The sequence below is a fragment of the Onychostoma macrolepis genome, chromosome 08 (assembly GCF_012432095.1).
Source record: "Onychostoma macrolepis isolate SWU-2019 chromosome 08, ASM1243209v1, whole genome shotgun sequence".
In the NCBI taxonomy this organism is placed as follows: Eukaryota; Metazoa; Chordata; class Actinopteri; order Cypriniformes; family Cyprinidae; genus Onychostoma; species Onychostoma macrolepis.
This window is the reverse complement of record NC_081162.1, coordinates 4,841,031-4,854,351: the sequence shown is the minus strand read 5'-3', so window position 1 is coordinate 4,854,351 and position 13,321 is coordinate 4,841,031. Positions and strand designations below refer to the sequence as shown.

General features: G+C 36.5%; 1 protein-coding gene across 1 annotated transcript in view; it reads left to right on the top strand.

The window, feature by feature from the left end:
- antxr1a (ANTXR cell adhesion molecule 1a) overlaps positions 1-12,552 on the top strand; it is a 52,137-nt gene extending 39,585 nt beyond the window's left edge. The window contains 2 exon segments of the mRNA XM_058785592.1: positions 9,586-9,709; positions 9,712-12,552. Coding sequence (XP_058641575.1) covers positions 9,586-9,709; positions 9,712-9,989 — 402 coding nt within the window. The 3' untranslated portion in view covers positions 9,990-12,552.
- The last annotated feature ends 769 nt before the right edge of the window (positions 12,553-13,321 follow it).

The following is a 13,321-nucleotide window of genomic DNA, read 5'->3' as shown; positions in this document are numbered from 1 at the left end:
GCAGTTTGCAGCATGCTTTCAGAGTTACTGAAACCCTCCACCCTCCCCAGCTCCACCTGTATAGATCTGCTATGGGTTATTTTATATGCTATTTGTGTGCCAGCAGTATTTCTTAAATACTCACACCACTGTATCGGCATATGTATTGGCAGTGGCAAGTTCCTGTACTTGCTTTGCAGCAGCAGAAAAAATCTACATCAACAGCAATTTAGCAGCAGCAGTGTAGCAGATCATTTAAGACCAAATACATTAACACTGTCATATCCATTACCATGCTAAAAATCTTCCGAGAGTTGTCATGATAGAAATAAATGTAAATCAGCAGAAAAAAGTCAAGCTTTTTTCTGCCACAGAAATGAAAAATAAAAATGGCAATTTTGGAAATAATCTTTTGCAAGATTCCTCATAGGTTCAGTTTGATACTGAAAATCAGTGGACTTTCAGATGAAATTCTTTCCATTCATTTACAGTAGAGTAGATTTTGTTTTTGCCCAGGAAGAAACATCAGAAGAGTAGTGAAACATTTGAACAGATATGAATGATGTGAGGTTTAAGCACCATAAAGAAAAATCAGCTGAGAAATGAAGATCTGGATACACGGACACAGTGCTCTATGCACTATATGAGTTGTTGGTGATACTGTAGGAGTGAGTATATGAGGTTGTCTGGGAATATGTTTGAAAAGTGGATGGGATTTGGGAGGTTTAGAGCTGAAGCAGGTTTCAGTTATGTTCAAATAGCTTGCAGTGCTATTCATTTCCACTTCATTTCTTTTTAAAGATGACCATGTCTTTGATATCTTCACCAGCACAAGGACTCTGAAGCTTATAAAAGACTCTTCGTGATCCATTTTTCACAGCCCAACAGAGGAATCTGATAAATCACTATTATAAATGTCAGTTAATTCAATATGACTTGGCTTTACTGAAGTGATGAAAAGCAGAAATGAAAAGTCGAATACAGCACTATTCCACAGCTCGATAGGAAATGAAAACCAGCCTCACACTGATGGAGCTTTACACATAATAGATCAGAATAATTCAGTTTCTAAGAACTTTTTTAGCTTGTGCATTTTTGTAGCTTGTGCTCACCATCCACTTTTGTTGTAAGAATAAAAAATTAGTTTGTGTTCCACATAGAAATAAAACCATACGGTCTGTAACAGCATGAAGGTTCAATAAATGATGACAATATTTGAGTCAACTATCCCTCTAAGTGTGCATATTTGTGCATATGTTTACTCAGAGAAGATCTTCATTGCCAAAAACACTATCATGAACATTAATGACAAATGTTGCAGTTATACTTGGCTTTCTCTCTATAGCATGTATTTGCTTTCACACGATGCTTCATTTAAACATTCTTTCATCCCTGAATGGAGAACAACAACAGGCCAAGAGTTAAAGCCACCTGTTTCATGCTGGGTCTCCTGGACTAAGCAAATAAACTGAGGAAATGCATATCATATATCTTAAATGGCAATGAGATTTGGATGTAATGAAGTACAAAGTTCTTTCGGGTGAACTCGTATGTTATTTCTTACTCATGCAAAGGATGATTTGACTGTAATGCTGTCACATCCACTGAGAGAAAGCTCATCTAAGGACAGGATACAGCACAGAATGCTTTTCATGTTTGTCAGGGTTGGTTGCAGGATCAGCAAGAAAGAGCTGAGGGAAGGATATATTAGCAGCAAGTGTAATTTATTTACAAGATAAACTAATACAAGAGAACAAGACAAGAAGAAATACTCAAACCACATAATATTGCAAGAACAGAGAAATAACTAAACCAAAAGGGGGGATAAATAGAGGTTAAATGAGGAAGCATACAAGCATACCCTCAACAACATTGTACTAAAATCTGAAACGTTTTCCTTTGTGTTTTTGAAAGGTTTTGCATACAGACAACAATGTTGTCAAAACGATTCTGTTCACATGGATCCTGCGAAAATGACTAAAAACGCTGCATTATGCATGCCAGGCCAGTAGATGGCGATGTCACTTTGTAAATAAACATGCTTTCACACATGCATATAGACTGTATACATGAAATGAATGCGCATGGTATCACCGTTTTCACAAATTAGCTTTTTAGTAGTTTACACAGAAACAATGACGGTGTCGTTTTCAAAAGTTTAGCATTTTCAGGCCCCCAAAACACTGTAGTTGTGTAAACGAACAGCCAAGACACTTAAGAAATTACTTGTTTTGTTCAGCAGGGGTGTATTAAATTGATCAAATTTGACTAAAGACACACAAAAAAGTCAAAAATAGTGAACATGGTATTTTATTAGCGATATTCTATTTGCAAGTGCAAATAACAATAGATTCTATTAACATTATGTAAAAATAGCTGCATTTTCTTTGCAATAAGTAGATGCTCTTTATTAGTGCAAAACTACAGATATTTGCACCTCAGTATTGTAGCACATTATAAAACATTATGCAGTAATAACATATTGTGTAAATTATCATATTTCTTAAAATTACTTAATGTATGCCGCCTTATATTGGAACAATAAAGCCCTCCCTTCACCTACCCAATGAACACTGTATTATTAAATACCCACAAGGCACTTTATTTCCATTATTTAAATATTTCCTCCATTTTTATTGAAAACAAATGCCTGGAATGTGATGGGGAAAAGAGAGAAGAATGAGTTCGGCAAAAGGCGGATTCGAACTCAATCGCGTCAAAGCATGCCGCGCTTTTCGCCCAACGCCACTGAGCCTGTTGAATGATGCATGTCTTCACAATGATGTTTATGCCAACCAGACATTGGTGGGCGGAGCTAATGTGCACAGTCTCTGCCAAAAAGGTGGGCTATTTGCACTTAGTGTAAATATACACTCTATTAAAAAATATTAGTAGCCTTAGTGCTCAAAAACTCTAAGAACACCAGAATACCACACTGTAAAAAAAAAAAAAGTTGAGCCAACTTAATATTTTAAGGCAACCAGCTTCAGCAGATTTTTGAGTTTTCTCAACTTGTCGTTTTAAGTTTAAACAACAAAAATTTGAGAATCTCCCACAAAAATAAGTTGAGCAAACTCAAAAATCTGCTGAAGCTGGTAAAACAATTTTTTAAAAGTTTAAGTTTAACTTTTTTTTTTTTTTTTTACAGTGCACATAGCAACATCTAGCATCAACTTTCGCAAATGCAAGCATCACTCACATTTTCTTCAGAAAGTTAGGAACTCCAGTTGCATCAAGTCTAGAATGTACAATGTGATGCATCTTGTTCGTACAGTGCACTGCCAATAACTTGATGGCTCTCGCAAGCCTAAGAGCTGCTAAGACAGGCGGTCATTTTCTCCACTTCAAAACATGCAGCTTTATTTTACCAAAGTAAAGAGATGAGGTCCAATGTCAACAGATCTGTTTGGACATAACACCATGTGCAGAGGGTGGTGTCATTTATAACTGAGACACACTGCAAAACTCAACACCCACACCCACATTTTCTCTGAGGAGCTCGCTTAGTAGCGATAAATGTCATATCCCGCTGTACGTTTTGAGGGTCAAACTGTGAGTCACATTTGGCTTCAACTTTGGACCTACCCCTCTTAAAAAGACATTTCACAGATTGCACAAAATCACCACCTTGCTGTTTTGTAGTATCCTACAGCAGCTCCATGTATCTGCAGGTAAGATGGAGTTGGTCAGATGTTTGCTGGGTGACGACAAGAAACTGAACTTGCATCATAGAATGACATGTACATTGATACTCAACACAACTGACTACCCAACAAAGCAATCAGATTTGATTTTAAGAACCATAAAAGAGACCTGGGCCTAAAAGATCCAACAGAGAAAGCAGACCAATGGGCTGAAACAATATAGTCTAGACTTGTACATCAGGAAAATGATACAAATGCTTTACAAGAGAACAGCCAAACATAGTACAATGATTAACAGCATCGGGGAGGCGACACCCTCAGCGATTAGAGTCTAATGACATCACACTATGAGGTTAAACCATTACCATTTCACCGCAATGCATGAAGCCACTTGGACGCATGCCAAAACTTAAAAACACATCCAGATGCTCCAGAATAAATAGGAAAAGACATTTGGTGACCTGGATGACTTGGTGTTCACAGCCCTTATGAACGAATACAGTGGCAGTCAAGTCAAGCCAAATCAAGTCACCTTTATTTATTTACAAAAGAGTTTGTTTCAAAGCAGCAAAACACTATTTATCTATTTTTCATTTATTTGGACCTTGGTCTTACCTTTGGTACATAGGCCTATCCCTAAAAACCACAATATAAGGGTGTCCATAACACATGGTGTTCCCATGGAATCATGCCCAAAAATCATGAAGCTCAAATCACTAAAAAGCCAAAATGTTGTTAGAGTTCCTTTGCAAACTATATTTTCTAGGTTTATGCTTTTTTTGGTGCAGTGGTAATTAACGTGATGATAAAGGCGCATATGCTGAGCATTACATCGGACAAACAGCTGTGAGCTGTAAAAGCAAACACAGATAGCTATGCTGCCGGATCGGGATGTTGTTGTTTGGCAAACCCATCAGAAGATTCCAGTATCTGAAGTCAGCTTTAAAATGTTTTACTTATATAATGGGGCACAGGACATAGAGTTAACAGAAGTCCAAGTTAACTTTTTAAGGATCTCTGCAAACATTGTGTTGAAAGCTATTGTAATCTCTCATGTAGGAAGTATCTACTTCCCTCACCTTTCCAAAACACTCCCATGTGTGGACTGATTGCTCTGAAAACTGCATATATACCCAGTTTAACAAAATCACTGACAAAACTGTTTGCTTGTTTGACAAACATTAAGGAAGCCAAAACAAAAAAAAATATGCATCATGAACAAAAGACCAAAATTACACAAAATTTCAGTCATTGACTAAATTGATAGTGACGTTTATTTTCATGCACTGTTTGCATTGTTTAGCACCCAATTACCAAAACAAACTTGCAAATCATGTAACGCCACAAACACACCCACAAAATCTCTACCGAACACAATTAGTGTGGTGTAATTTTCCATCTTGCAATGCTAGGTTATGAATGAATCAGCAGACTACTGCAATTTGTCATGCTTTACTGGGATTTTATTGCATTTTTCTATCTCTGGGTTCAAGTCTCTATAATGCCAAATTTGTAATGTTATGTATGCCTAAATATGCACAGTTTGCTGTTTAGTGAATTTTCCCCCATGTAAAATCACTGGCTATACCATTAAAAATGTTGCCGCAATTAGTTATAACTACTTAAAATTTGAAATTACCTAAATATCTAACTTAACTAAGCTTAACTAAACATATCATTTTAAATCAAGCATGAACACTTGCCTTTTTTAAGTTGAAACAACACATTTACTTATTCTAATGTTGAATTTTAAGTTGTGATACCTAATCGCAGCAATCTTTTTTTTTTTCTAACTTGAACCCATTTTGAACAGTAAAAGGTACAGTTTACAGATCATTGCTTAACATTAGATAATGCATTAACTAAGAATGAAAAATACATTTTAACTCATGTTAGCTCGGGTCCATTAAATAATACTATCAGATACCACTTTTGATTTCATGTACCAATAAATGTTGAAATTAACATTAAATAAGCTTTAGAAATAATAATATGCTATTAATATAATAATATGCTTTAGAAATATTTAAATTGTTAGTTCATGTTAACTATAATGTTAACAACTAAAACTTTAAATGTTAAATTGAGTCACTTACCAAAAACTGCACAGTCAGCACTCTGGTGGATGTGTGTCAGTTGATGGATATGTGTTGGAATATCTTGCACTGGTGGGTCTGACCCAGATTCTTGACATTAGCGTTACGTGAGTTTGGTGGTTGTGTCTTTTGGTTTACATAGCAACTGTGGTCACACATGTCTGTCGAGCTTTGAGTGGATCAAAACATTTTATTTTCAAAAAAGAAAACAAAAAGGGAAGTTAACCAGCAAAATCACAGAACAGCATGGATCTGTTGCTAATTACAAGCAGATGATATTTTACTGAGTTGCACTGTGATGCATAATAGCTTCCAGACTTAAACTGGCCATTTACATTTTAGACCATTGATATTTAAGATCAGTATGTCCCCCTCAGGGGTATCTTTGAATTATTTTCTTTAATTGATTTTATTTATTTGCATTATTAGTTAAAATTGTGTTGGTTAATATTTTAAATAACTATTTTTAGAGTAGATTTGTATGTTTTTTTCCCCCTATTATTTTTAAACTCCTGTTTTCATTTTTTTTCTCTGAAAGTTATTGATTCCAGCATAAGAATGGTATATATGCCACTTCAGATGTGACTTCTTTGCCACCTTTGCACTGCAAAGATGCATTATTATGTTGGCTGCAGTGCACATAAATCCTGTTGTCTGCAAATATGTCTAACATGTGTAATGGTTAAAAACATCAATACTTCCTTTTCAACAGGAAAACATCATTTTTTATTTGTATATTTTTTTTTTTTACTTTGAGTAAGTGGTGACAATAAAACAGTTTGAGCAGAGCAGAAGCCAAAAGCCTAGGAATGAAGACCGGACATTTAACAGAGGAAGAGGAATTTTGATCTAAGCAGTTACAGGAAGCGGTATGAGTGTAGGCATGTTGTTATTAAAACTGTAGGGTCTGGCGACTGTAAAATTAAAAAGAAACTAGAACTGGCTGCTGTCTCGACTACTTCTGAGAGAGACCGTGTGGAGACGGAGAGAAGATTGCATGCGTCTGCTGTGGTAAATGAGCATACTGAAATGAAGGCACAAATTAAGCAACAGTATTGGTGGACACACAGCCTAACTGTGACTATATCAACACGCAGTATCGATGAAATCAAAATCTCTATATATTGTCTTAAGCCAAAAAAAAAAAAAAAGAGGAAAAAATATATGCCCCATGTTTTACTTTATTTTTACAATCTGGCAAAGTGCATTTGCTCCCTCTACAATGCAGAGGAAGTGTTGATGTTATACAGCCAGTCCGTGTTGAACTAAATCCAAACATGGATCTCAAATATAGTGTTTGTAAGTGTGGTTGCTGAATTAATGCATTTATATAACTTCCGTGCTGTGATTCATAGTTTTTGTTGTTGGTTTAATAGGAAAGCATGAATATTTTTGGGGAATTATTGGAATTAATATTAAGAATTTCACTGTTTTAGCTTTTGAGAATAGCTTTTGAATTTTGCCAGCTTTAATAATGTAGAAAGCGTGTTAATTTATATGGGAATTTAAAATATCAGGATGCTAGATGAGGTAAAGTAAACCATGTATATGAGTTGAAATTTATTTTATTTGTTCTTATAAGTGAAGACAAAGACAAAAAAAAATATCAAAAGTAATCACCCTGAAATTAAACACTAAATCAAAATTGCAATCGTAATGAACTGCAAAGGCAAAAGAATATGCAAAATTAGTAGCATAATAAAAAAATGTATCTTAAATTTCAATTGTCCCTCTGCAGACAGTAATTTAACACACAAAACAATTTTTAACATTTAAAATATCTCAGCAGAAATATTTGAAGATCCTTTTTTTTTTTTTTTTTTTTTAAGTTGACAGGTTGCCAATTTATTATAATTATGCACAATTATATTGTGTTAAAATAAGTATACTTAAAGATGATTTGATTAAAAGTGTCTTCTTAACTTCCAAAGTCCCTTTGAAGTTGGCATAAAATCGAAATTCACCTCATCTACTGAAACACTGACATCTCTGTAAATTTTTGTTAAGAGTATGTGAAATTACACAAAATCTGGCATTCCAATTATGCATAAAAAAGAATGTTATTTAGCTTAAATCACAGTGAAAAACTGCATATTCCTGACAGGACCAACTATTCCAAGGCAACCAAACGTGTGTGTGTGTGTGTGTGTGTGTGTGTGTGTGTGTTTGCGTGCGCGTGTGTTTCCTGGGGCCAACCTGAAGTTCTTCATTAGTTTACAGGAAATTGGGACAGAGTTCTCTAATTTTCCATAAGTGTTTCTAGTAAACAACCAACAACTAGCCTTTCCTCTGTGTATCATTAAAACGTGTCTGGCATTTATAGCTTCCTACAGCTACAGCAGACAGAAAGACCAGCACGCCTCTCAGCATGGCAGTCTGCCTATGTGTGTGTGTGTGTGTGTGTGTGTGTGTGTGTGTGTGTGTGTATTTATTTGTCATGTTATTTATTGACGGTAAAGTCCATCATGATTGCTGTCCATTGCCCAGCCACATGCATTCAGAGATTTAAGACTAACACTCCTGACTTATTCACTGCATCTGAGCTAGAGTCAAAAAACATAACACACATTTCTCATCTGCCCCATTGTCCTACATGATGGCAACAAAACAAGCTTTTTACAGTTTGACTTCTGAGGATGATTTCCTCTCAACCTCTGAATTAGTTTTCTAATGCAAAATGAATGATTCCGTGAAAGGTGTTTTGCTAGTAAATGTTACAGGTATTTTGCGAGCTCTGAGAGTTTCCGTTACCATAATGCTGTAGTGGTTTCATAGAAAGTACATAGCATGTTCTGAGTGATGTTTAGTATGTTGCCATGAACTACATAGCAATGCCTTAGCACAGAACACCATAGCAACTGCTACTAAAACTCTCAAAACATGTTCCTCTGGATACAAGCTAAAAACTATTCAAAACATGGTATCCACAAAATAGCAACCACCCTTAGCAGCCTAACAACAGCCACAACGTAGCAACACCCTGGCAACCACCCACAGCAGCCTAACAACAGCCACAACACAGCAACACCCTGGCAACCACCCACAGCAGCCTCAGGCTGATGATACACAAGGCGACTTTTTGAGCAGTTTTGCCAGGCAACTGTTTTTGAGCAATGTTGCTTGGGCACTTTCCCATTGAGAATGGGTAACAAATTTCTATCTGGATAATTTAGATCGGTTGTGGGTCCTGTGTCTCACCTGGTTGCCCGGAAACATTGCTCAAAAAGTTGCCCCGTGTATCATCAGCCTCACAACAGCCAGCACATACCCTGGCAACCACTCACAGCACCCTAACAACAGCCACAAACTAGCAACACTCTGGCAACCACCCATAGCAGCCTTACAACAGCCACCGGTAACACTTTAGAATAGAGAAAACTTATTCACTATTAACTACGACTTTTCCCTCAATAAATCCCTAATTTGCTGCTTATTAATAGTTAGTAAGGTAGTTGTTAAATTTAGGGATTGGGCAGGATTGGGGATGTAGAATAAGGTCATATAGAATAAGGCATTAATATGTGCATTAGTACTAATAAATGGCTAATATTCTAGTAATATGCATGCTAAAGCAACTAATTTAGAGACCCTTAAATAAAGTGTTACCCAGCCACCACATAGCAATACCCTGACAACCACCTGCAGCAGCCTAACATCAGCCACAACATAGCAACATCCTGTCAACATGCCAAAAACCACTTAGAACTTGTAAGACATTGCATAGCAACCACCCACAGCACCCTAACAACTGCATGGCAGCTGTCAGCTGCCACATAGCAACACCTTGACAGCAGGAAAACATTGCAGCATAGTTTCTTTCAAAAAATATTATGTCTGAAATAATTTGTTGTGTCTTTCTCTCTCAGGGTCGCTGTATGAACTTCACTCGCATCAAGTCTAGTCCTCCTCCACGTTATCCATCGTACAACCACCATTCTTCACCCATCTACACCCCTCCATGCACCCTCAGCCCGCCTCCTCAGGGCCAGCTGCCCCTCCACCACACAGTCCACCCGCCTCCCTGTCCTCCAGCTTTCCCCTGGCACCTCCTACGCCCCCACCTCATTCCATCAACCCTTCTCCACCCATTACTCCTCCTCCATCCTATTCTCCGCCCCCCATCTGGTCTTCGTCTCCTAACACTCTCTACTTTTCTCCGCCCACATCTCTTCCACCATCTCCTTCTGCATCCCTGCCCCCGCCCCCTCAAGCCCCGCCTCCAGGTAGAGCTCCTCCTCCAGATCGCCCGCCTCCTCGGCCTTGTGTGTAATGTGGCACATCGGAGTGGACTACTGAGGACTGGAAGTAAACAGGAAATATAAATGTTCCATATCCTCCTCAAAATTCCGTTGCTGTGTGGCCTAACGCAATAAAACTCGATACAAAGACTCACCTGTGGCATCAAGGGCATTTGCTCCTCTGATAGAACAATGAAATGGAACACAAGCCACCATGAAACTCTGCAGGGAGCAACACTCAAAATCACACACGCCAGGCATTGCAAAAAAACGGAAAATTCACCTACAGAGCTTCTCAGCAGGCGCCATTTGTGAGTTTAACCAAGTTTTGAGAATGGAAGTGGCTGGTTCCATTAATGGATTCATGGATGTTTCACAATTGCATGCACATGGGACTATCTCATGAAGGAGATTTCCATAAAAGAGGAAAGTTGAGTAACTTTTCGGGAGCTTTCTCATTCAGAGTGATTGAGAAAATATATGCACGTTTTTGACAGGTCATCTTCATTGTGGCAAAGTGGCAAAAAACTAAACATTGGGTCTCATTTACTAAACATTGCATGGGTTTATACGCACAGAAAAAAATTCTGCCAGATTTAAAACTATGCACTTGAATTGGTTTTTAACTTTCTAATGTTGAAAGACCACATACCCTTGATTACTAATTTGCATAAACACACCCATCTTTATATAAGGGTTTGATGTAGAATACAGCACAACAGTTGAGTTCTGGAAGTAAATGCACTCATTAGCTATGTTTCCATCCACCTACTTTTATGTGCATTATTGGCCAAAAAAAAAAAAAAAAAAACCCAGCTGAATGGAAATGCCAAGATACTCCTAAATTCTAAAAACTCACATATAAAAACCTATGAGCTCAACTAAATTGGATTTAAAAAAAATTTCCAATAAGGAAAACATGCACATAAATCATGATGGAAATGCATTTATAAAATTAATTCCACACATCAAAAATTACATTAAATGTTTCATGTGATATTCCAATTTTGCGCATAAGTTAAATTCACAACTTTGAATTTTTTTAAAATAACTGATAAACCTTTAAAGACAACTTTATATAACTATTTAACTTAAAATTTATATTTTTCCATTTTATGAGATTGTAGTTCTTTCCCTCACTCTTTTTGTCCAATTTTCTTGTACTTTTTTGCTTCAAGTAAAAGTTTGTAATGCTTTGGACTCTCTTCATAACCGCTTTGTTTGGTTCATGGTGTATAATGCTTTAACAAAGACTTTTTAAAAATCCCTATGGGAAAAATGAATGGGAAAAATACTTTGGGACCCAGAGCAGTTGAAAAAGTGGGCAGGCACAAATGCACTCTACGGAAGCAGACATGTGATTTTAGTTGGTACTACGTTTTATTGTAAATTTATTTATAAATTTATTGTAAAGAATATGCTGATGAATCATGATTTCTGCATAAAAATGTCTGTCCCTGCAGTAAGTAAATGAGACCCAACTGTGTTTGATGAAAAGGTTTTCTTTCAAAAACTAAATGTATTTGCAAAATTCAACCATTTCACAAACATTTTTTGGTAAAATGTCTTGCCATACGAAGGCATTACAGCTGTTGCTTGTTCGGGTAATTGACATTTATTTGTGCAATAGTGATTTTAGTGGCTTTGATCGGGATGGGGAGCATGTTGCTTTTTGGTCTTTGAATTTATTTACAAAGTAGCAGACCATAATGAATTAAAGGAATAGTTCATCCAAAAATAGGAATTCTGTTATCATTCATTGATGATGAACTTAATTTTTCATTTTTGGCTGACCTGTTTCTTTAGGATGACGTAAGTTGACGAGACTAAGGTGTTTATGGGCACGGACTTGAAACATCAGAGAAAAATCTGAAATGTAAACTAAGCAACATCACCTTACTTTGCACATGTCACAGTTGTAATGGTGTATGGGTGCATTATTAAAAATTTAGTACAAATTATCAAATTATCATACATTACACATGCTGTGTGTATAAATCTATGTATCCCTGTGTAGATTTTTTTTTTTTTATATAAGGTTTTCTTTTTCTTTTTTTGTTTGTGTGTTTTATATTATTGAGGCATGACTGAGATATTGAATAATGCAGAAGCAAAAGAAGATCTCCCAGCAGGAGTTCTATAGCCTCTGCTTTTTATCCACCATGAATAACCAGATTACAAATAGCTTTACACATTGGAAATGAGTTTTGCCAAAGAAACTATTTACAACCCTAAATCCAACATTTGATATACGAGTTTGTTTTTGTTCATAATTACATGTTGTATATAATATTGTCATAATACATCACAGTGTCAATTTCCACAATCCTTTGCTTCTAAAGAGCCCTTGTCATTTTCTGTTGAGTCTAAGTTATTGCAGTGTCACTATGATGCAAGTGTTGTGTTTATATGACTCCCAAACCCTGTTTTGATGAAGGTTTTATGGGTAATTAACATCAGAGAAATCATATATGTCCATGTTAAATCTTATATGCTTTTCAAAGGAATCATGTAAAGGAATCATTCTCTAAATGACTCAGATCATGACTACATTGTTGTTTTTGTTTGTTTGTTTTGTTTTTTTACTTTTTTTAACTGTTCTTTAGTTTTGAAATAAAATGTTGTCATAAAAGTCATATTGGTTTTCCTTTTTGTGTGCATTTCATGGGTGTTGTGAATCTTTGCCCTAAAGTCTTTTTGTCCAACCCTGTTATACTGTGACATTCTCCCCTTTAAAAATAATGGTTTGTGTTTTCTGATGTCATATATAAGGGTGTGACAAAAATTGTGACCACATGGTTCGAAAAGAATAACATACTCTTAAAGTCTTCAATAGGATATATAATGAATATACAGTGGGGCAAAAAAGTATTTAGTCAGCCACCAATTGTGCAAGTTCTCCCACTTAAAAAGATGAGAGAGGCCATCATAGGTATACCTCAACTATGAGAGACAAAATGAGGAAAGAAAATCCAGAAAATCACATTGTAGGATTTTTAAAGAATTTATTTGCAAATTATGGTGGAAAATAAGTATTTGCCCGAGCGGTGTATTTGGGATCATTGTCATGCTGAAAGACCCAGCCACGTTTCATCTTCAATGTCCTTGCTGATGGAAGGAGGTTTTCACTCAAAATCTCACGATACATGGCCCCATTCATTCTTTCGTTTACACGGATCAGTCGTCCTGGTCCCTTTGCAGAAAAACAGCCCCAAAGCATGATGTTTCCACCCCCATGCTTCACAGTAGGTATGGTGTTCTTTGGATGCAACTCAGCATTCTTTCTCCTCCAAACACGACAAGTTGAGTTTTTACCAAAAAGTTCTATTTTGGTTTCATCTGACCATATGACATTCTCCCAATC